The sequence below is a fragment of the Myotis lucifugus genome, unplaced genomic scaffold (assembly GCF_000147115.1).
Source record: "Myotis lucifugus unplaced genomic scaffold, Myoluc2.0 scaffold_350, whole genome shotgun sequence".
Classification (NCBI taxonomy): Eukaryota; Metazoa; Chordata; class Mammalia; order Chiroptera; family Vespertilionidae; genus Myotis; species Myotis lucifugus.
This window is the reverse complement of record NW_005871398.1, coordinates 1,140,052-1,165,741: the sequence shown is the minus strand read 5'-3', so window position 1 is coordinate 1,165,741 and position 25,690 is coordinate 1,140,052. Positions and strand designations below refer to the sequence as shown.

General features: G+C 35.8%; 3 protein-coding genes across 3 annotated transcripts; all 3 read right to left on the bottom strand.

Moving 5' to 3' along the window:
- Nucleotides 1-2,178: 2,178 nt before the first annotated feature.
- On the bottom strand, nucleotides 2,179-3,114 carry LOC102428829 (olfactory receptor 6C2-like). Its single transcript, XM_006101304.1, has one exon. The coding sequence runs from the start codon at nucleotides 3,112-3,114 to the stop codon at nucleotides 2,179-2,181; it is 936 nt and encodes a 311-aa protein (XP_006101366.1).
- A 10,252-nt stretch (nucleotides 3,115-13,366) lies between these two features.
- LOC102428525 (olfactory receptor 6C2-like) lies at nucleotides 13,367-14,302 on the bottom strand. Its single transcript, XM_006101303.1, has one exon. It carries the CDS (start codon nucleotides 14,300-14,302, stop codon nucleotides 13,367-13,369), a length of 936 nt encoding a protein of 311 aa, XP_006101365.1.
- Nucleotides 14,303-24,315: 10,013 nt separating this feature from the next.
- Nucleotides 24,316-25,263, bottom strand: LOC102437540 (olfactory receptor 6C2-like). The gene has a single exon (XM_006101328.2). The coding sequence runs from the start codon at nucleotides 25,261-25,263 to the stop codon at nucleotides 24,316-24,318; it is 948 nt and encodes a 315-aa protein (XP_006101390.1).
- Between the last annotated feature and the right edge of the window lie 427 nt (nucleotides 25,264-25,690).

Here is a 25,690-nt window from a genome sequence, read left to right as displayed (position 1 = left end):
CCCCCCCACCCCCCCCCCGTGCACGAATTTCATGCATCGGGCCTCTAGTGCTGCTATAAAAATGAAATAACTCCTACCATTTGCAACAACATGGATGGACCTGGAGAGCATTTTGCTAAGCGAAATAAGCCAGTCGTAGAGAGATATATCCCATGATCTACTCATTTGTGGAATATAATGAACAATATAAACTGATGAACAAAAATTGATCCAGAGACATAGAAACCGAACAGATCATCAAACCTCAGAGGGAAGGCAGGAGTGGGTGGGAGGGTGGGGTAAGAGATCAACCAAAGGACTTGTATGCATGTATATAAGCATAACCAATGGACACAGACAGTAGGGGCATGAGGGCCTGTGCTAGGGGGTGGGAGTGGGTGGGAGTGGACGGGGAGAGGTCAATGTGGGAAAAAGGAGACATATGTAATACTTTCAACAATAAAGAATTAAAGAAAATTAAGGAGAAAACTGTGAGTCAATAAAGAATGAGGAAAATATTTTGACATAGAAATGGCATATGAAAAAGACTAGACATGAAAGCAGAGGGAAAATGCCGGTTCACATTTCTGGAGTCTTAAGTGTAGTGGGATGGGGAAATAGTTACAGATGATGAACTATGAGCTTCAGTTTTTTTGGAGGAAATGTGGTAAAGAGTTTGTGTTCTTCCCATGTATAATTTTTCATATCATGAAAGATGTAATACCTCAATTACTTAAATACAGCTTTCCATATTCCTTTTGAAAACTGTTCATTTTTAGTGACATTTTGTGTTGGCATTTCAGTATATGTGTCTACATTTGGCAGAGTTTTTGTAATACCAAAATATTTAATTTCCTCAAAATAGTAATTATCTATTGTCACTATCTTTCCTTTAACTTTATGGATTTTTTTGAGGAAAGGGTATAACAGTTAAAAGTTTTGGTTATTAGCAATTTGATATTGACACAAATCTTATAATTTTTAAGCTTTAGTACTTCAGATGTTTTCCCATAATTATGAGGTTTATATCCCCTGACAGGGGGGCAAGTTAAGGTTGATCAGGCCGGCAGGGGGGCAAGGTAGGGGTGATCAGGCAGGCAGGGGGGCAAGGTAGGGGCGATCAGGCCAGCAGGTAGAGGGGTTAGGGGTGATCAGAATAAATGTTTTTTATGAGAAAAACATTTATTTGAGTGCAAGTTAACCATTTTGCTTTATTTAACATAGAATTGGTTTTGTTTCCCCTGAGGGTATAGGCCAGCTGTGGGCAAACTACGGCCCACGGGCCGGATCCGGCCTGTTTGAAATGAATAAAACTAAAAAAAAAAAAAAGACCGTACCCTTTTATGTAATGATGTTTACTTTGAATTTATATTAGTTCACACAAACACTCCATCCATGCTTTTGTTCCGGCCCTCCGGTCCAGTTTAAGAACCCATTGTGGCACTCGAGTCAAAAAGTTTGCCCACCCCTGGCATAGGCCCTATACTCCTATAATAGGGGAATAAGTTTTTGCTGGTTGGTTGTCCCTTCTCTGTTTTTAGTGCTTAAAACAGTATCTGTTTCAAAGAAAGTACCCAATACATATTTGTTAAGTGAATCACTGAATAAATCATTTGAAAGTTTGGATTGGATGAAACAATAGCCACTGTTATGTACTCTCTTGCTGGAAAAAGTAAATCTTTACTAACCTATGTATTTCTGTTTTTATATTTCTAATTTGGAAATATACTTCTGTTTTATTTTATTTTATTTTGGTATTCCTAATTTGGAGGCAAAATCAAGATTTAAATTTAAAGAAAATAAACTGATAAACAAAACAGATCCAGAGACATTGAAACATGCAACAGACTGCGCTGTATGGGGATGGTGGTGCAGGATGAGATTAAACAAATAATTTATATGCATATATGCATAGACCATGGACAAACAATAGTGTGGGAGGAGGCTTGGGGATCCTGGGGAGCAGGTGGAAGCGGGGTGAAAGGGGTTAACAGTGTGTGTGTGGGAAGGGGACATCTGTAATAGTTTCAACAATAAAGATAAAGAAGCTATTAATATGCCTGTGTATAGAAGGATCCTAAAGGAGGTTTGTGAGGAAGATGTCACTAGATCAGGATGAATAAGTGTTTTGAATAAGTGAACCTGAGTATGGAATTTGGTAAGTGCATTATATAGGTGTTTATTTGGCTTCACATTCTCTTATTTCTTAGAAAATATCACAATTCTTTTGACTGAGTTATTGAAGGCTTGTTTTACTTGCTTGTTTCTCAAGGTGTAAATGAAAGGGTTGAGCAGTGGAGCAATGGAGGTAGTGAGTACTGTCACACCCTTGTTAATAGCCACTGACTCCTTTGCTGAAGGTTTGATATAGATGAAGATGCAGCTGCCATAGCTGATGGAGACCACAATCATGTGGGAAGAACAGGTGGAAAAGGCCTTTTTCCTTTGCTGAACAGAAGGGAATCTCAAAATTGTCTTGATGATATAAATGTAGGACAGTATTACACACATGAGTGTCATAAGAAGGGTCAGCACAGCACAAATCATGACAGTCTGTTCCATGAACCAAGTATTTGAACAGGAAATTTTCAGGAGGGGAGCTGCATCACAGATAAAATGATCAATGACATTAGAATCACAGAATTCCAGATTTAGGCCTAGACTCAGTGGGGGGATTATAATGAATAGACCAGCCACCCAACAACAGAAGACAAGTCTTCTGCAGACTGTGCTGCTCATGATGGTCACATAATGCAGGGGCTTGCAGATGGCCACGTAGCGGTCATAGGACATGGCCGCCAGGAGGAAAAATTCAGTTACACCGAAGAGGTCGGTAAAAAACACTTGGCCGGCACAGGCATTGTAGGTAATGAGCCTGTCACCTGTGGCTATGCTATACAAGTATCTGGGAATGCAAGCGGATGTGAACGAGATCTCCAAGAAGGAGAAATTTTGTAGGAAATAGTACATGGCTGTTTTAAGATGCGAATCCAGTAAGATGAGGGAGATGATAATCAGGTTCCCAGTTATGCTCAGCATGTAGGTGAGAAAGAAAAAGACAAAAATCAGAACCTGCAGCTGAAGGTCACTTGTCAGGCCCAGCAGAATGAATGTTGTTACAGTACAGTTTCCCATTGCTGATTCTTGACTTCAGTTATATCTGCATGTAACATTGAGACATCTTATTATAGGTTATTTAAAAAGTATGAAACCTATCATATTCAGGTTTTAAAAGTTCATTATTTAAAAATATGTACAGTTTAAATGCTGCTTCATAAAGGGCTACTTTTCATGCCTATGGGTCTGTCCTTAAATAGGAGCAAAATGTCTTGACACTTTTTTTAAAATTGTTTTATTGCTTAAAGTATTACAAAGAGTATTATATATGTCTTCTTTTTTTTTTCTCCCCTTGACCTTCCCCTAGCCTCCCATACTCCCCAGTGTCTTGTGTCCATTGGTTAGGCTTATATGCATGCATACAAGTCCTTCGGTTGATCTCTTACCCACCCCCTCAACCCTTCCCGGCCTTCCCGCTGTAGTTTGACAGTCTGTTCGATGTTGCTCTGCCTCTGTATCTATTTTTGTTCATCAGTTTATATTGGTCTTAATTATTCATAAATGAGTGAGATCATGTGGTATTTTTCTTTCATTGACTGGCTTATTTCACTTAGCATAATGCTCTCCAGTTCCATCCATGCTGTTGCAAATGGTAAGAGTTCCTTCTTTTTTACAGCAGCATAGTATTCCATCGTGTAGATGTACCACAGTTTTCTAATCCATTCATCTCCTGATGGGCACTTAGGCTGTTTTTGACACTTTGTTTTAAAAAATATTAATATATGTCAGATAACCTTGGTTCTCTATGCAGTTTTTGTAGTCACTTGAAGTCTCTGTTCCATTTCTATGATTAAAGAAATTTGTCTTCTATTTTTGTTTATTGCATACTTGTGTGTTTCTCTCCTGAACACCTCTAAACTCTATCATGACTACACATACACACATTTTTTTCAGCTCTTCTCCTGACTGCTTCCTTCTATAGTTTATCTGTCCCTAAGTAATCCCTTATAATTCACAGTGGTGCAGGATACAAACGATCTTAATGCACAATATATTTATACTTATGCACAGTATGCATTTATACTTTTATGAAGTACTCTGATAAACTTCAAAGATATTATTAAAGATGGTGTATTTCTCTGACCCTTTTATCTGTCTGTTAGTGTTTTCTTCATATCTTTTCACTTCTTACCATACTGATATTTTTCTGTATTTTCATCAATTCCTATGTTTTGAAATATTGTGTTTCATGTGATTATTACTAAATCAGTATCTTTATTTTGTAATAGTCCTTCCTGATTTTCAGATGCAACTTGACATATCTATTTGAACATACATATGGACTTCAAATCCATTGTCACAAATAAAACCGATGATCTTCTCTATCCCTCTTCCTCCTCTTCCTCTTAACATTTCCTTTCAAAAAATAATAGACTATTATTTATCAAGCCCATTTTATGTGACAAGTATTTTAGTAATGTTTCTCACAGAACATATGTTCTGTTTTAAACTCACCTGAATAACTTCTATTCTTCCATCGGTTTTCAACTTCCTCTTAAATCCTCTGGAAAGTTTCCTGCAGGTCTGATAGCTCTTAGCTGTAATCCTTGTCACTGGGTTCCCATGGAAAACAATGCTTGCTACTATTTTAACACATAAGAAGGAATACTTACTTGTGGGGATATTAAATGTGTGTCTTTTTCACATACAAATAATGTAGCCCCAGATATGTTATCAACTGTCCAATAAATGTTTCCAAATGAATTTATCTATGTATGTTTCCCAGACACCTATGAAGCTGTTTTTCTTTCGTTTGGACTTATAATTCAAAGTACTTTGATATTGACTTTGAGGCACATAATGCAATATACAGATGATGTATTATAGAATTGTACACTCAAAACCTATGTAATTTTATTAACCAATGTCACTCAAATCAGGTTAGCTCATTTTGTCCTGAAATGGCTAAGGAACTTGAGGCTGGCTAGCTATGTAACCAGAATGTTCACTTTTTAAATCTTAAACATGTGGAATTTTGATTAAATAATTATTGGATTTCAAATTTTTTTTCTATGTGAGAATCTGTTGCTGAATGTTTTCTTTTGCTTTAGAAGAGGATCAACTTTCCTGCTTTTGTTTATCACCTTCAGCGGATGAAGGGAAACTGTTCTCTGCTCTACCAGCAAAATTCTGTTGATGCAATTTTTGCATTGAGAGCACCTATGTGGAAGACAATAAATCCAGAGGACATGGTCTGTTTTGATTCTGAGTTTGTGTTAATAACTTTTTCACAGATTGTTTTAAGGCAATGACAATTACATTAGTAGGACTCAAATATTTTTATTTTAAAATAAGTCTCCAGGTTAGAATTTCGCTATAACAGTGAATTATGAAAAGTTTCCCTGGAGACCCTAATTTATTTGTCTGTAGACTCACTTTATTGTGAATACTAATGTGTTGCTCTACCGATGTGAGACAGTGTCAGTTCTGATGATCTAGTAGAGAATATAGTTAAGGCCTCAGGGATACAGAACCAACATAAGGAAGAAGAACTAAACCAGGCTAGTGGTTTTCCTGACGGAACACACTAAGGGAACTGGAGATACATTCAATGACTGTATTAGATCAAATTGAGATAGGAGAAAGATTTCTGCTGGCCATCTACTATCTTTCTTCAACCCTCTTTCCAATCTCTCAGGCATCATCTTGCTGAGTAATCTTTCAGCCCTGTCATTCTTTTGGGAGTCAAAGAATTATGCCTATACAAACAGATGAATATACACTGAGTGGCCAGGTTATTATGACCACCCCATCAGTACAATGAAGTGAACTAGTTATGCAAATAATAATAATAATAATAAAACCTCGAGAGTATTTGCTTAGGAAGTTTTCAATATTCAGTATTTTTGGAAGTGTCAATGAAATACTGATGAGGTGGTCATAATAATCTGGCTGTTCATAATAATCTGGCCACTCAGTATAACCTCTGTGAGGTTGATGATATAGATAATATATTTCTGGATAGATATCAAACTTTAATCCTTTTATATATTTTTTGTGCATTAAAAATCTCCAAGTAAATGGCAAAGAAACTGCATTCTAAAACAATAAAAACATGTATGCTTCACCAATATAGAAATTATCATTTACGTTTCCAATTTTAAAACAAAAGGTAAATTATGTTTTCCCAAGCATGATGAAACTCATGATAAAAAACACACAAAACTAAATATAATTATAATGATAAATTTTATCTCACTTACTATTATGATTGTCAATCATAGTTTCTATTGGTTGTTGAAGCACATGAAATCTTAAAACTCATAAATTGAAAATGGTAGCTGGGATGAAAATTTTCATATGAACTTCTGATCACTTTTGCTTACAAATCCACTGATACAGTCACAGAAGTTCTAAGACGCGTAGACCTCTCGGAAGAATCCATCTTTAACCAGTTACATGGATATCCTTCTTGTATTATTTTAAACCTCCTAAAAATATAAAAAATATCAAATAATAATAACAATCAGAAATGAGGATTGTTTAATGTCAGAAATCTTCTCCAGTTTTAGGGAAGTTGTTATTATGGGTTATTATGGGCTCAGGGCTGTGAGCACACATTTACTATATCTAGTTTGGCATTGTCTTTATTTCATAAATTCAACTAAATGAATAAACAAAGACTCCCTGGTGACCCTGGAACAAAGCCACCAATGAATCCTCTGAGGAATAAAATAAGGGTAAAATAGTATATTAACTATGGCTTCTTCAGCAACAGTGTCCTTGGAGAGTGGAGGATGCAGCAGCAAATAAAGGCCAGTAGGACAACCGAAGACTCTGGTTATAAAATGCAACTTCAGCTCCTTTTTGCTATTACCTAACATAAGTTGAGACATACTGTATGGAAGTATCATAAAGACATCACACTTATCATTTACTGGTTTGTTATATGAATAACATTGCACTTGGGAAATTTTACTAAGATAAGAAAAAGGAAATATATGTAAAATATAACCCACAGTGCTTAATTATAGTATCAAACATTCAGACATTTCTTTTCAGATATATCAATATATCTATAGATACTATTTAAAAATAACAACATAATTTGTATAACTGGATATATACGTCAATATTCTTAAACTTCTAGACATGTCACTGTATTTATGTTCAATATCTTGAAGTTCCATCTGATTTAAAATTCAATATACTATATACCCATGTTATTTAAAATTTTCCATATTCCTATGGTGCATTAATTTATGACAAAGGAGCCAAAATATACAATAAGGATAGACAGTCTCTTCAATAAATGGTGTTGGGAAAACTGGATTGACACAGGCACAAAATGCAACATGTGAATATTCAGCCCTCAGAAAGAATGAAATCCTGCCGTTTGTGACAACAAAGATGGAACTTGTGGGCATTATGCTAAGTAAGATAAGTAAGACACAGAAAGATAAATACCGCATATTACTTTTATTTTTATAATATCAAGCTTTTAATTTAATTAATTTAATATTTCCATCACCAATAATTCCACTGTACCCTCTTTTAGCTCCACATCCCCTGACAATCACCACACTTTTTTCTAATCTTCTCTGCCTCTTTCCTCCCCACAGCTGTCTGCCTGCTCCCTATTTATGTTATGTAGAATATAAATAAAAAGTAAAAGTAAAAAACAGGTAGTAGAAAAAATTAGTTTCCAGGAACAAGGGATTGGAAGAAATAGGGAGGGGTTGGTAAAATAGTACAATCCTTCAGCTGTAAGATAAAATAATCTAATTATAACGTGGTGACTATAGTTGATAACACTTTATTGTAAAATTAAAATTTGCTAAGACAGTAGACAGTAACATTCTCTATATAGTAATGGATGCATTAATTAAGAAGATGGAAAGCGTCCTTTCACAATGTACACATATAGCAAATCATTATGATGTACACTTTAAATATTTCATAATTTTGTTTTTCAATTATACCTCAGTAAAACTGAAAAGAATAATTTAAAATAAAAAAGAAATGCTCTTGAAATGTGTTACCATGGATTAACTAATGACTAAAACAAAGTCTTATTTATGTCCAGTTTTTTTGGAGAAGGTCATTGAGAGGATGGGACTGTCAATTGATGGTGAGCTGGTCCCCGGGCAATTGGAGGCTCCTCACCTGCTCCCCTGTCCTTGGAATGAGCATCCTGACCATCATTTCAAGGACACAGATTTGAGAGAGCAATGTGTTGTTGAGACCATCTGGATGGCACATGTGACTGAACCCAGTTAAGACCTCTATATAAACTTTTAAGGTTTTAGTGGGCAGGTGTGTATATCTCCTCTTGTGGCCCCCCAAGACAAGCCTTGTATGTATATTCTGTTGCTCATAACCTGCTACTTACTAATCTGAAGTGGTCTTAGGTTTCTCTTTTCCCTCCATGTATGGGGTCTGTTTCAGATTTCATAGTGGAAGCTCTTGAGGTTGCAAACAATATTTTACTATTAAAAATTCATACATTTTTGATATTAATCTCTTGTCAGAGCTGTAGCTTGCAAATACCTTCTCCCATTTGGTCAGTTGTCTGTTTGTTTTGTTGGTGGTGTCTTTTGCTGTGCATAAGCTTTTTAATTGGATATAGTCCCATTCATTTATTTTTTCCTTTACTTCCCTTGCCTTTGGGGTCAAATCCATGAAATCCTAAGACTAAGGTCCATAATTTTAGTACCTATGTTTTCTCCTATCTAAGTTATTGATTGTTTCAGGTCTTATATTTAGGTCTTTGATCCATTTGGAGTTAATTTTTATACAAGGGAACAAACAGTTTTCTGGTTTCATTCTTTTGCATGTGGTTTTCTAAATTTCCCAGCACCAATTATGAAAGAAGCTTTCTTTCTTCCATTGTATGTTTTTTGCTCCTTTGCTGAAAATTATATGCCCATGTACATGTGGGTTTATTTCTGGGCTCTCAATTCTGTTCCGTTGATCTGTGTGTCTGTTGTTCTGCCAAACTATGCTGTTTTGATTATTGTTGCTTTGCAGTATAATTTGAAGTGAGGTAGTGTGATACTTCCAGCTCTGTTCTTTTTTTTTCTTAGGGTTTCTTTGACTATTTGAAGTGTTTGGTGGTTCCTTACAAATCTGATGATTTTTTAATAACACAATCCAATTAAAAAATGGGTAGAGGTCCTGAACAGACACTTCACCCAAGAAGACATACAAATGTCTAACAGATATATGAAAAGATGCTTAACTTCACTAGCTAATTGGGAAGTGCAAATCAAAACTACAATGAAATAGCACCTCATATCTCTTAGAATAGCTATTATCAACAAGACAAACAATAACAAGTTTTGGAGAAGTTTTGGACATAAAGGAACCCTCACTCACTGCTGTTGGGAATGTAAATTGGTACAGCTACTATGGAAAACAGTTTAGTGGTTCCTCCAAACTCATAAACATAGACAACAGTATGGTGGTTACCAGAGGGGAAAGGTGGTGGGAGGAGGAAAAAGTGGGTAAATGGAGTCAAATATATGGTGACAGAAGAAAACCAGACTTCAGGGGTAGGCATACAATGCAATATACAGATGATGTATTATAGAATTGTACACTTGAAACTTCTGTAATGCTGTTAACCATTGTCTCCTGAATCAATTTAATTGAAAAGAAAACAGTTTGGTAATTCCTCAAAAAATTTAGAATAGCCAGGTCAGTGTGACTCAGTGGTTGAGTGTCAATTTATGAACCAGGAAGCCACGGTTTGATTCCCAGTCAAGGTACATACCTGGATAGGGGGCATGCAGGAGGCAGCCAATCAATGATTCTCTCATCATTGATGTTTCTATCTCTCTCTCCCTATATCTTCCTCTCAGAAATCAATAAAAATATATTAAAAATGATTAAGAATAGAGTTACCATATGATTTAGCAACCTCTCTTCTGGGCATCTACCAGAAAGATTTGAAAGCATTTACTTGCAAAGATATATGCATCTCTATGTTCATTGCAGCATTATTCACAGTGGCCCAGACATGGGAACTACCAAAGTTTCCTTGGATAGATGATTGGATAAAGAAGATGTGGTACATATATACAATAGAATACTGTTCAGCTATAAGAAAATATGAGGCACTATTGCCATTTGCAACCACATGGATGGACCTTGAGAATATCATGCTAAACAAAATCAAGTCAGACAAAATCAAGTACCATATGATCTCACTCATATGTGGGATATAAAAATGAAAGCAACAAATGAACAAACAAGACAAACAAAAACTCATAGACAAAGACAACAATATTGTGGTTTCCTATTGGTGAAACAAATTACCACAAATTTAATGGCTTAAAACAACACAAATGTGTTCTCTTATGTAGGTTCCAAGTATACAATTCTAATAGGGGCTAAGTGGTCGATTACATGGTGATGGAAGAAGATTTGAATTTGGGTGGTGAGCACACAATGCAATATACAGATGGTGTATCAGAATTGTATACTGAAACCTGTATAATTTTATTAATGTCAACCTTGTACATTTAATTAAACGAATCTAGCTGAAGTCAATCTGGATGTGTTTACATAACTGTTTGGAATAAATACTTCTATTTATTTCTTGATATTTTATAGATTTTCTATTGCTGAAACAAATTACCACAAACTTAGTGGCTTAAAACAACACAAATGAGTTCTCTTATAGTTCTGGAAGTCAGAAGTCTAAAACCAAGTTATGCACAGGGCGCATTTTTCCTGGAGGCTTTAGGAGAAAAACTGGTGTGTGTGTGTGTGTGTGTGTGTGTGTGTGTGTGTGTGTGTGTGTGTGTGTGTGTTTTGCTTTTTTCAGCTTCTAGAGGCTGCATGCATTCTTTGGCTCCTAGCCCCTTACTTGTATTATTCCAACCTTTTGTTTTCATTGTCACTTCCTTGAGATTTCATTGGACACTCTTGGATAATCCAGGATAATCTAATTTTCCCCCTCATTTTAAGATACATAACTTTATGACATCTATAAAGTCCCCTTTGCCATGTGAGATAATATTCACAGGTTCAGGAATTAGGACATCTTTGGGGTTGTGGTTATTCAGCATACTGCCTGTGAGTAGAATTATTTGAGAGACAGAGTCAAGTTGTACAGCTACTGGTAGTGGTAGGTAGAGGTGGTTCTAGTCCTGGTTCTGGTTGAGCAGGAGGGAACAATTCACAGAGTATAGAATAGTTTGTATCCTATCTCTAAATATTTTGTCTGATCAAATTTTTATTTTCAATAGAGACTAAATGAAACTTCTCAATTGGCCAATATATTTCCTAGAGTTACAAAAAAAGGTAATTTATTCAATATAATGATATACACATTATAGTAGTTGTTTCAAATAAACATGAGTTTTGAGAAATCATGTCAGGACTTATTCAGTGTCTTATCAGGTAGATTTAATGAACTTCATTTGGGAGGGAGAAGAATAGGACATGGCATTGACCTGATACCAAGCTTATCCTTAGAAAAAGGCCTTTATCCTCCACCTCCCCTTTTTTGAGTGGCTGAGTTCCCTATGCCATGGTGTTGCTTCCTCCTTTGTTCATAGTGTGTTAGTATTGCTTCTTCTATTCATTGTACATTTGGGAAGCTTTCAGGTATTTCATTGCTCAAGTGAGAGTGATTAATGTAAATTCAATCATCTGATAATTTAATTTCTAAATAATTAATCCTACTAAAATAGAACAGATAGTGCAATTGTGGGATGGATTGCAATCACAAAGGTTATAATGCAGAAATTCCTGCAAAGAATTATGTGAAAAGCTGGAGAAATCATTTATAATAAAACCCAGACATGTGAAAATCAAAATTAATGGTCTTGACCGAATGAAAGCTTATATAATTTGGTAGAAAGAGTTAGAATGTGCCAAAGACCTCCCTCAGAACCTACATCATATTGACCAAAGGAAACTAATTCATTGAATGACCCTGATGCTCTATTAGGATAGAGCAGGTAAATAAGAGTTGATTGAAGGAAGGACTGTGGCTAAAGGTGGCCGGATATTTAATATGAATTTCTGCATCTGTTACAAGTAATTGGTCATGACTAGTGCCATTTTTAAGCTCATTGCCCTGATTTCACTGGCCTTCATGGGGACATTCACAATTATTGCATTCATGAATTCAGTTTTATATACAAATTTAGAGGCAATTTCACTTCTAACTACCTTCTTAGAGAGAGTGTACATACGCTTTTGACTTTAAGTCTTTGTTGAAATCTTTCTGCTCCTCATTGTTCTATATTAAAGTATGTTTCTTTTTGTAAATATTATCCTATATAATAAAAGGCTAATATGCAAATTGTCCCCTCAATCGGGAGTTCGTCCAGGAGTTCTACTGGGAGTTCAACCAGGGGGTGGGGTTTGCTGGCCAACTACCTGTGGCCCCTCACCCCAACTGGCCCCGCCCCCAACCACCCCTCACCCCCTGATTGGGATGGACCTGCTGGACTCCACCCATGCACAAATTTGTGCACCAGGCCTTTAGTATTAATATAAATTATTTTCAAATATAAATATTTTCAATTCTTATACATTTTGAATGCTTATATTAAAATGGCCTGCTGTATTTAAATAATTACTTTCTCTTAAAATTATAGAAAAAATTTTCCCATTTCATAAATTAATACACTTATTTGGCATAGGTAATTTTTTAAGGTGTCCTTTGAGGATATTCTAACGTTAAAACGTGCATCACACTATAACAAACAGTAGAGTTATGTACAAATGAATTTGCTCCATGATATTACCTCTTACTAGCAATAACTTTGCTGAGCTTTGATTTACCTATCTTTGAAGTGAAGATAAAATAAATTTTAAGTTAATTATTACACATAATAAAAAGTAATAGGTCTGTAGTGATTTTCTGTGTTAGCTGCTGCAATCTTATCATCATGAAATAAAGCTGAAATCTTTAACAGCATTAATACTCAAGATTTAAATATCTCATCTTTAATATTGAACCCATTTTCCCCAAACCATTCTCTGGTTATTGTTTAAAGTAAGAAATAGAGTAACTTAGAATGGTGCCTGGAATAAAAAATGCACTCAAAGGTTGAAGTTGGAATACACACTGGCACAATGACTAAATCCAAAATATTAAGGTGAATTCCTTGTTTCTGTTTGCTTTGTATTGTTTGTTGTCTTATTAAGACTTGGTTACATGTGAAGTTATTCTTTTGTTTCTTGGAAATGCATTATGTTTTCTTATTGAGAAATGTAATCCAATAAAGCTTCCTTGTGAGGAAGGAAAGGATTAAAAGTGTAAAGATACAGCTATAAAAACTTGATTCTTCCACATTAGCAAGTGCCTTTATTTTTTAAAGAACAATGTAATTCTTTTGATGAAGTCACTGACAGCTTGTTTTACTTGCTTGTTTCTCAAGGTGTAAATGAAGGGGTTCAGCATAGGAGCGATGGAAGCCGTGAGAACTGCCACACCCTTATTAATTGCCACTGATTCCTTTGATGAAGGTTTAACATAGATGAAAATACAGCTTCCATAGGTAATGGAAATGACAATCATGTGGGAAGAACAGGTAGAAAATGCCTTTTTTCTTTGCTGGGCAGAAGGGAATTGTAAAATAGTCTTGATGATGCACATATAGGATAGAATTATACATACCAGGGTCACAATAAAGGTCAACACAGCACACACTATGATCACCTGCTCGATGAGCCATGTTTCTGAGCATGAGATCTTTAGGAGGGGGAATACGTCACAGACAAAATGATCAATAACATTAGAGTCACAGAATTCCAGATTTAGGCCCAGGCTAAGTGGTGGGATCATGATCAACAAGCCGGCTGCCCAGCACCAAAGGATGAGTCTTCTACAGACTCTATTGTTCATGATGGTCACATAATGCAGGGGTTTGCAGATGGCTACATATCGGTCATAGGACATGGTGGCAAGAAGAAAAAATTCTGTAGCACCAAAGAGGTCTGTAAAAAATATTTGAATGACACAACTGTCATACGTGATTGTCTTGTCACCTGCTGATAAGTTGTACAAATATTTGGGAATACAAGCAGATGTAAACGAGATTTCCAAGAAGGAAAAATTTTGTAGAAAAAAGTACATCGCAGTTTTAAGGTGAGAATCTATGAAGGTTAGGGAGATGATTGTCAGGTTCCCAGTCACACTCAGCATGTAGGTGAGAAATAGAAAGATGAAGATCACAGTCTTCAGGTGTGGGTTGTCAGTCAGTCCCAGCAGGACAAAAGTTGTTACTGTGTGGTTTCTCATCATTGAGTCCTGATTTCTATTCAATCTGCATTTATAATTCAGAGATACTTGGTATGAGGAGAGTGATGTTGACATCACATAGCAAGAATTAGTTGCTCAACAACCGATTCAAAACCATATGACATGAAATTTAAAATCTTTTGGTTATAAATATTATTATCTTTATTATTATTAGGTTCCACAGTGTATATTTTGATAATTTTGAGGAATATTTTTAAAAATCAGATTACTTTATGTATACCACATTCCAAAAAATCATGAATTATGAGTCCGTTTCCACTTTTTATTCCTAATTTATGGTTTATTTTTATCTGCACACTGGTTTGGAATTACTCACATAGTTATATTTTACTGCTAACTACAGTTTAATCCTAAAGCCAAATCTTACACTTCAATGTTTTTCATTGTAGTTGAATATTGATAAGTGCAAATATAATACAAATAGTTTGGGGCTTACTATACAGGCTTTCCAACCCATTGCTTAAGATTTTGTTTAGCATTATTGTAATTTTTTAAAACTCATGTTTTAATCTCTAAACAACGTTTTCATCATTCATTTATTCTTGTCTCTCCCTTTCTCTTAGACTTTCTTTTTAAGATTTATAGTCATTGTCTATGCGCAGAACATGGTATTCTGGTGAGAAATATGTTGTTTAGAATGTTAAGATATGTTGGGTGTGACATTCACAGGATTACATGACATCATCACCACTGTTTTTTTTTTTTAATCTGTTTAGCTAAGATGTATACATTCCAACATCTTGGTACCAATGTTACTAAGTACAAAAAAAATCAGGTATAAATACTAGTCACATTCCCCACTTTAAAGGCTGTTTTAAGAAATTAAATTTATGTGTATCTGAAATTTAGAAAAGTGCTTAGTTCATAATAACTAATAAATATATCCTCACTATTTCCACGTCCTGGTTCTCAGTTATTTTCCTTTTGTTACTCACCAACCATTCATTTTTCACCGTATTGTAATCACACTTTTGCTGCCACCATTCTAATATGATTTTTGCTAAAGTTTATCAAATACCTATTTTTTTGTATAAAATAGTTATACGCTTCTAGGTGGAATGAGTACTTTTGACCACACTATTCATAACATCCTCTCATAACTTATCTTTTTCCCCCCTTCAGGTTGAGAATGATGAATTTTCATTTATTTATTGTTGACACTATTGCAGATGTCTCCCATTCCCTCCCCCCCACACCTTTACCCACCTTCACCCAACCCCCACACCCCTCCCTCAGGCCATAACCACACTGTTGTCTGTGTCCATGGGTTAAGCCTATATGTTCTTTGGCTATAATTGATCTTAACATGCACCTTTTCCTCCTACTTTTAAATTTCTAATTTCTGGATCTTTCTTCTTTCTTGCCTCTATTATGTTCATATTTTCAGTTTCTTCTTTTAGTTCCTTTAATTTAACAAGTACAGTTAGTGGTTAGTCTCTTGAATGCCTAATTGCTTGATCGCCAAAAATAATTGCTCTTCAGAATGTCAGGAATGTAGCCAAATATACCTCAAACATAAGAACGTCCACAGTTCCCTCCTGTTTCTTTCCTGGAGTTTCTTATAATTAATCTAGTAAATTTGGCTGTGCATCAAAGTAATCACTTTACATGGTTTGCCTATCTGGAGTAATTTTTTCTTCACTTATCTCTGTTCCCAAACCCCAGTTCCACTTGAGTTGCAAATGCTTGGTCATTGCTTTTTTGTTTCTTTCTGGAGTTTAATGAAACTCTGAAATAGAAGTTGGGTGTCTTCCAGAGCAATCAATTCTTACTCCAATTTTAGTACTACTCTGCGATGTACATTGCTTTGAGATTTAACTGGTGCTTTTTAACTAGAACAGAACATATAAGTAACACAGTTCCATATATATTCAATGCCTAAAATAATTACTGGCAAAAATTTAAGTAAAATTTTCCACCTGAAGCTATATTATTCATATTTGAGGTGAATTTACTTATTTAATTTGCTATAATTTGAGTCTAACATTTAGACTTTTTTTTGAAGTTTTTTTTTCCTGGCTAGTGTAGTAATTCTTATGAAAAACCACTACTCAGATCAAATCCATTACCTTTATTCCTGAAAAAAGCGATAATTGTCGTCTCCTCCTTGCCTTTTCTGCCAATCAGAGGAATAGCTGTATATTCATTGACACTGCTTTTGCTTTCCTGATGCATCTCTCAGTAGTGTGTTAAAACCGGAAGTTGAGGACTTTGACATTCTAAATTTGTGGCTGTATGTTGTCTACAGTTTTTTGTTCTCACCTAGCACAAACTAAATACTGTATCAGCGTCTAAAATATTTAAAAAATTGAGTCAAAAGAAAAAACTGCCTACAATTTGTGCTGGAGCCACTAATTGGTTGATTATGTGAAAAGTTTTGCTATATTACTTTATGATATTCCCTCCATATGGGAGCAGGGAAAATGTCAACTTTGACCGTGTGTGTAAGCTCTGGAGTTAAGTCTCAGGAATGGAAGTCACTATCACAGAGAAGGGGCATGGATCTGCTCATGGTTTGCCTCAGCCCTAGGATGCTCCCATGGGATGTCGCTCCACACCTGAAATTTACAACAGATCATCCTGAGAGGCACTGAAGGATCCTCCCTCCCTTTGCTTCTCTGAGGCAACTAATGCAGCCCAACGGACTTTGAATAGTTATAATATCACTTTTTCTTCTAGTCACTAAAACTGTTTTTCCCCCCATGAGAACTCTGATATTGTAATGCAGGTGTTGAGTAATGTTTTATTTAGATTATTATTGCCTGATTATTGTTTCTATTATAGTTAAAGAACTTAAGATTTTTTATTTCTAACGAGATGATGCAACGTGAGCCAATTTGTCAATCGATTTTTTTTTCCTGTTGGGGGAGTATTGCTTCTTCATGTCCCTCAAGTTATATTACCTTTAGATGATGTTCTACTTGTTGTGGCATAAAAATGGTCACACCATTGACGGAATCTGATGAACAAAATAAACTGACGGACAAGATAGAAACAGAGGCATGGATCCATGGAACAGACTGAGCTTTTGGAGGGAAGGGGGGAAGGGGGGACTGGATGAAAGAAGGTTAAGGGATTAGTTAAAGGCCTATAGGCACAGACTACAATGTGGTGATGGCCAGAGGGAAGGGGGGGCAGGCCCTGGGAGGAGATGGGCAAAGGAGAGAAAATGAGGACATCTGTAATAGCGTCAACAATAAAAATAAAGTTAAAAACTGGTCACACCAATAAATATAAATTATCCAAGAATATGCTTTCTAAAAACAACATTTCATTAATAGCCATATTAAAACACATCTTTCAGTTTTATACAGAAGAGAAAATCCATTTCTTAGAGATAAATATGACCCAATCCCAACCAGAGAGGATATAACTGAAAAGATAGAAAATAGCATATTTATAATTCTGACAGTTAGTCAGAGCCTCTTTTGATGAGATGTTTAACTACCACTATTATTCTTACAGATAGAAATTTGAAAATGAATGTAATGTTGAAAACTTGCATGAGAGTTTCAGCTCACTACTGACTGAATCCAGGCCCACAGTTACAGAAGTCTGGAATGACTTGCGTTCCCATCTTCAATCAGTTGCAAACATTTCTTCAAGACAGATGTGCTGCCATAAGCCCTGAAAATATTTTCTTTTAGTCTTGGTCAGCAAAAAGAAATGCCAGTACAGAGAAAGCTCCAGTCGTTTTGGAGAGCTGATGATCTGAACTATCTTCTCTTGGAGAGAGGTTTTTCCAATTTCAAGCTTAATATTTGTTTATTTGCCAAATCTGCAACAAAGTTGTTTAACAAAAGGGCCCTTGGTGACCAAGTTCAAAAATCACTAATGAATCATTTGTGTAATAAACTTTGGGGAAAAGAAAAATCAAACAACACAGTCTTCAGAGACAGGTGAAAGCAACAGAATCATTTAAATGAGACTGGTAGGAAAACAATACGAATCTAATAAAAAATTAGTTCTGTTTTTTAAAATTAATCTTTGTCATGTATGGTAATTAAAAGATCATAGATATTCATTTTTTCCTTTACTAATATTTATGAAATGAGTATATTCCTAAGACATGTGATGAAATAAGGAAAAATAGAAAAATGCTAGGCATAAGTACATGGAAAATAACTAAAAAAAAAAGATAACAAATGCTAATATTTTGGAGCATATCCTTCCATAAATTTCCTCCTGCAAATATGTCCATATATATGACATATCATATTTGCAAATGTGTGAACATTAATTAAAAACATATACAATTGAGATATATAGTTTGCCACATGCTATTTTATTTGTTTAGTTTTAATTAAATTGATTGGGGTGATATTAATAAGATTATGTAGATTTTGAGTGTATAATTCTTTGATACATTATAAATTGCATTATACTTAGATATATATGAATCTATTTTTAACTTAATAATTATTGCCATGTATCATTTTAATTCCATTTAATTTCAGTGTACTCTATTAAGTGTAGCATCAGAGTTTAAGTCAAACTTTGAATATGTGCTCTTTACAATGTTTCAGAATTTTAAAAAATGTAGTTATAGAGTTATCCACCACTTTAGTCCCTTCTTTTCTACTTTTCACAATTATAAAAAGATCTACAAGAAGGATACTTGTATAATTCATATTTTTTTGGAATATTGTCAGAATAATCATTAGCAGCAAAATTTCTTCAATGAGTTGGATGACTAATAAAGTAATCAAGATATTCTTTCAAATTAAGAATATCAGAGTACTTTTGGATATACATTTATATTATTAACTAGAGGCCCGGTGCACGAAATTCGTGCACGGGGGTGGGGGAGGGTATGTCCCTCAGCCCAGCCTGCATCCTTTCCAATCTGGGACCCCTCAAGGGATGTCCAACTGCCCGTTTAGGGATGTCCGACTGCCCGTTGTGGGATCGGGCCCAAATGGGGAGTCAGACATCCCTCTCACAATTCAGGACTGCTGGCTCCCAACCGCTCGCCTGCCTGCCTGCCTGATTGCCCCTAACTGCTTCTGCCTGCCAGCCTGATCAGCCCATAACTACTCCCCTGCCAGCCTGATCAACACCTAACTGCTCCCCTGCTGGCCCGATTGCCCCCAACTGCCCTCCCCTGCTGGCCTGGTCCTCTCTTGCTGCCCTCCCCTGCTGGCCTGATCCCCTCCAACTGCCCTCCCCTGCTGGCCTGGTCCCCCCACAACTGCCCTTCCTCTGATGGCCTGGTGCCCCCCCCCCAACTGCCCTCCCCTGCTGTCCTGGTCGCACTCAAATGCCCTCCCCCTGCTGGCCTGGTCTCTCCCAACTGCCCTCCTTCTGCTGGCCTGATCTTCCCCAACTGCCCTCCCCTGCTGACTACCTTGTGTCCACATGGGAGCGGCCATCTTGTGTGTTGGAGTGACGGCCAATTTGCATATTACTCTTTTATTAGATAGGATTAGCATTTTTTCCTTTATAGAATATGAGGAATATTACCTCATTTTAATCAAGAACTGATCAAGATTAAGTTTGGGTTTAGATTTTATTTTGAGGTATAATTTACATAGAATAAAATGTACTCATTTTAATTGTACAGTTTGATGAATTTTGACAATTGTATATGTCTCCAAAACCAGAATCTCAATAAAGACAAATAATTCAATCTTTCCCCACCAATTTTTTATGTCCTTTCTTATCATTTACCTTATCTTCAGCACCAGGCAATTAGCCATCTACTTTCTGTAATTATAGGTTCAGTAATACAAAGTGTATTGGGTTTTTAGAGTTTTATATAGTTGAATTATACCATATGTATGTTTTTGAGCCTGGCATCATTTTTTAAAAATTTATTGGGATGACATTGGTTCATAAGATTACAAGTGTACAATTCTATGATACATCATCTGTATATTGCATTGTGTGCCCACCACCCAAAATCAGATTTTCTTCCTGTTTTATATCCTGATTATGAATGAAATCATATGATTCTTAACTTGCTCTGTCTGACATATTTTTCTTAGCATGATATTCTCAAGATCCATCCATGTTGTGGCAAATGGCATATTTTTTCTCTGTATGGCTGAATAATATTCCATTGTATCCTGTGTAACATTTACATGTTCAAAGGGCTTTTAGTTTTTGCATTTCTAATTTATTTATATTGAATTAGTGTTAACAAAATAAATTATAACGTATCTGTTTTCCTTGGTAACAGAGGTTTGATATTCTATCATTGTGTAGATGGAAATCTATTTGAAAAGAAAAAAATGTATATAAGTGGGATTGTACCACCAATGTTTCTTTCCTCCCTCTCTCCCTTCCTTCCTTCCTTCCTTCCTTCCTTCCTTCCTTCCTTCCTTCCTTCCTTCCTTCCTTCATTATTATTTTTAAAATTCTCACCCAAGGATATTTTTCCATTGATTTTTAGAGAGAGTGGAAGAGAGAGGGAAAGACAGAGAAACAGTGCTGTGAGAGAAATACATCGATTGGTTGCCTCTTACACATGCCCCAATGAGGGCCTGGGCAGGGAGGAGCCTGCAACCAAATTACGTGCCCTTGACTGAAATCAAACCCAAGACCCTACGGTCCACAGGCTGATGATCTATCAACTGAGCCAAACTGGCTAGGGCTTATTTATTTATTTATTTATTTAATACTTAATTTCCATTTTTATTTTTTTTTACTAAGACCATTCAGTCTATCCAGCTATCTAATTTCTCTGCTTCTATAGAAACCTGAGCTCTTGACTATTGCTAAGAAAAAAATTACAAAACCACATGATTGGTGCCATAGTTAATACAGATTTGCTAGTCACTCATTTATTCAAGACCCTGGGCCAGGTACTGGGAATTTAATACAAAGGATATCGAAATACACTCCCTGTTCTAGAAGTACATCACTTAGTGTTCAAAGGTCAACTGCAGAGAGAAGATGAAGGTACTATTCAAATTGCAGATAATGTCATTCAAAAAAATCATCCAAGATTACTAGAAAACAGGGAGGTAAAAGACACAATATATTTAAAATAGCTAAGTTACATGAAGAACATCAAGAGATCCATTGAGATAATTTTCCATTTATCACTTGTATCTGTTAGGATTTGCTGCGTAAGAAACCACTCCCCAAACTTTAGTGGCTTAAAGCAACCCAATTTTGTGATTGGCTGGGCAGTTCTTTTGGTGCTGGCTGCTTTAATTGGTGATTGATGGCATAGGATGGCTTCATTTACATATCTGGAGCCTCACTTAACTCACATGTATTTGGGTGACATTGGTTAATAAGGTTATATAGGTTTCAAGTGTACATTTCTATGATACATCATCTATATATTGCATTGTGTGTTCACCACCCAAAGTCAAATCATGTTACATCACCATATACTTGGCCCTCTTACCCTTTACTACTTCCCCAGTCCCCTCCCCTCTGGTAACCACCAAACTGTTGTCTGTGTCTATGAGTTTCTGTTTTATATCCCACATATGAGGGAAATCATGTGGTTCTTAGCTTTTTCTGATTGACTTATTTTTTCTTAGCATAATATTCTCAAGGTCCATTCATGTTATTGCTAATGGCAGTATTTAATCTTTCTTGTGGCTGAGTAGTATTCCATTGTATATATGTATGACAACATCTTTTCCCGATCATCTATTGAAGGACACTTTGGTTGTTTTCAATGAATAATGCTTGATTTTTTTCCCTTTTGTCTTTCTGATTGTATCTCCTAGTTTCTGCTTCAGTTAACCTGCATTAAAATTTGCCTTGCTTTAATATTCTATGTGCTTAGGGACTACAAATAATAAATAAATAAATAAATAAATAAATGTTTCTACCATACCTAAATAATATACACATACACATATAAACATGCTCATATTAAAATGTTCCAACCAAGAACATTGATTGCTATTTTTTTGTTTTAATCACATTTCATACTTTTTGGATAGATATACTTTATTTGTACACTGTACTTTTTGTTAAATTTATTCTCTTGGTAATTAATTTTTTTAAAGATATATTTTTATTGATTTCAGAGAGGAAGGGAGAGGGAGAGAGAGATAGAAACATCATTGATGAGAGAGAATCATTGATGGGCTGCCTCCTGCACACCCCCCACTGGGGATCGAGCCTGCATCCCGGGCATGTGCCCTTGACCAGAATTGAACCTGGGACCTTTCAGTTCTCAGGCCGATGCTCTATCCACTGAGCCAAACCGACTAGGGCAGTAATTAAGTTTTTAAAAAAATATATTTTATTGATTTTTTACAGAGAGGAAGGGAGAGGGATAGAGAGTTAGAAACATTGATGAGAGAGAAACATAAATCAGCTGCCTCTTGCACACCCCCTACTGGGGATGTGCCCGCAACCAAGGTCCATGCCCTTGACCAGAATCGAACCTGGGACCCTTCAGTCCGCAGACTGACGTTCTATCCATTGAGCCAAACCGGCGAGGGTAGTAATTAAGTTTTTATGACTGTGACTAAAATAATATTTGCTGTTGTTTATTGTTATTATAGTCCACTGATTTTAAAATATTTTTTAATTTTTTCAGTTAGAACATCAAATTCCCTTATTAATTCCACTAATTTTCTATTAGAGTTTCTTGAGTTTTCAGGATATGTAAATATGTCCTCTGGATAAAAAACAGATATGCCAAATTTCATCACTTTGAAGACAGCATGAATTGTAGGAAATACAATTAAGCTGTGTATCACTATTAAAAACAACAACAATTGCTGGTGAGGATGCGGAGAAAAGGAAACCCTTGTGCACTGCTGGTGGGAATGCCGATTGGTGTAGCCACTATGAAAAAAAGTATGGAGTTTCCTCAAAATTTAAAAATGGAACCTCCGTTTGACCCAGCCATCCCACTTCTGGGGATATGTCCTAAAAAGCCGGAAACACTAATCAGAAAGAATCTATGCACCCATATGTTCATAGCAGTGTTATTTACAATAGCTAAGATTTGGAAACAACTCAAATACCCATCAGTAGATGAATGGATAAAAAATCTTGGGACATCTACACAATGGAATACTAGGCAGCTGCAAAAAGAGGGATCTCTTACCCTTTGGAACAGCATGGATGGACCTGGAGACTATTATGGAAAGTAAAGTAAGCCAATCTGAGAAAGACAAATACCACATGAGCTCACTTATTTATAGAATCTAATGAACAAAATGGACTGACCAGCAAAATAATACCTGAAGCATGGAGGCATGGAACAGACTGACGTACCTTGATGTGGGGATGGGTGGATGAGAAGAGATAAACCAAGGATTTATATACTTATACTAGCATGGTTTTCTAATTCAAACTGTCGTTGCATGGGCAGTTATTATGTCATTTCAAATGCTCTACTAATCCTGAGACTTTAAACCTAAACCTGTGTGATCCATAATGCCATCTCCTATTCCCATCCCCAGACTATAATCTTCTGAGCACCCACAAGTCATTTTAGACATTATTGCTCTACTAAGAGTTGAATAATTCTGATATCTCCTATTTATGAGTTTGCAATGACTTTAGCTATTGATTCCAATGAATATTTATTAAATTTTATCCAGTATTTCTGTGTTCATGGTAGTAATATTTTCCTCTGTTTTCTCAATATTAGATGCGCTATAAATCTTTCACATGTATTTTAACTTGGGACTTTTCATCTGTTTTAGACATTATACACAAAATTACTCTTTTACATGTGTTTAGGTATCACTATTGTGTGCATTTTGAGTAGAGCAACAAAGCATTTTACCCTATATTTTCCCAAGGAATGACTTTTATATATATTTAAATTGTATTTGGAAGTTAATTTATTTAAAAAATTTTAAATAAATTGACATAGAAAACTGTCAGATATTAGTTTGAAAAAATGAAGATACCAAATGGCTTGAACAGGGCTCAATGGAAGTTTGGTTGAAGAAATGTTGAGAAAATTAATGTAACTCATGTATATATTGTTAAAAAACAAACAAGATTGTAAACTTCAAAAATACAATGTATCCTTGTTTCTGAGATGTCTGAAAATATTATTTCCTTTTATTAGAAGAGAGCAAAACAATTCTTTTGATGGAATCCTTGAAGGCTTTCTTAACTTGATTGTTTCTCAGTGTATAAATAAATGGGTTTAACATAGGTGAAATAGAAGAAATGAGCAGTGAAACTACTTTATTGATGGTCACTTGCTCCTTTGCTGTAGGATTCATATAGATGAAAATGCATGTGCCATAGGTGATGGAAACCACAATCATGTGGGAAGAACAGGTGGAAAAGGCCTTTTTCCTTTGCTGAACAGAAGGGAATCTCAAAATTGTCTTGATAATGGAAGCATATGACAGAACAACACAAGTAAGAGTGATATTCAGGGTCAGGACAGCACAGATTATGACTGTCTGTTCGATGAGCCATGTGTCTGAGCATGAGATTTTCACTAAGGGAAATGCATCACAGAAAAAATGATCAAGCATGTTAGAGTCACAAAATTTTAGAGTTAAACCCAGGCTAAATGGTGGGATTATGATACATAAACCAGACATCCAGCAGCTAATGATAAGAGTCTGGCAGACCTTGGTGCTCATGATGGTCGTATAATGCAGGGGCTTGCAGATGGCCACATAGCGGTCATAGGACATGGCCGCCAGAAGGAAAAATTCTGTTACTCCACAGAGGTCAGTAAAAAACACTTGGACGAAACAATCGTTGTAGGTAATGACCTTGTCACCTGCTGCAATACTATACATATACCTGGGAATACAGGCAGATGTGAATGTGATCTCCAAAAAGGAGAAATTTTTTAAGAAAAAGTACATAGGTGTTTTTAGGTGAGAATCCACAGAGGTTAGTGTGATGATGGTCAGGTTTCCAGTTACACTCAGCGTGTAGGTGAGAAATAGAAAGATAAAAATCAGAACCTGTAGCTGAGGGTCATCTGCCAGTCCCAGCAGAATGAATGTTGTCACTGTACCATTTCTCATCATGGACTTCCGACTTCTTCCAATCTGCGTGTGATATTCAGAGAAATTTTCTGATAGATTATAGCTTATTTTAACCGCTCTAAAACTTAACTCTTATGACCAACCTTAAGCACTGTGGCTTCCCCTATTCCCCATTACACACTCCGTCTTATTTTCCCCTTGAATATGTGCATTACCTTTACTGACTATGTGTGTTACCCTTGTTGCCCACACAAATGATGACTGTGTTCTCTTCCCTCCCTCATCTTCCAGTCAATGAATTATCTTCAGTGATACTGCACTAAGAAGGGCCTCACATGTGCCTACCATGCAATCAATATGTCAAATATTGACATTTTCTGACATCAATTAATAAAATATGTTCTCCTTGTGTATATAGTTTATGAGAGTATCCCCTTGTTTATCTTGTCATATGAAAGTATCCACTTTA

Coding starts and splice junctions, on each gene's coding strand:
- LOC102428829 (XM_006101304.1), bottom strand. CDS start 3,114: ATGGGAAACTGTACTGTAACAACATTCATTCTGCTGGGCCTGACAAGT.
- LOC102428525 (XM_006101303.1), bottom strand. CDS start 14,302: ATGAGAAACCACACAGTAACAACTTTTGTCCTGCTGGGACTGACTGAC.
- LOC102437540 (XM_006101328.2), bottom strand. CDS start 25,263: ATGATGAGAAATGGTACAGTGACAACATTCATTCTGCTGGGACTGGCA.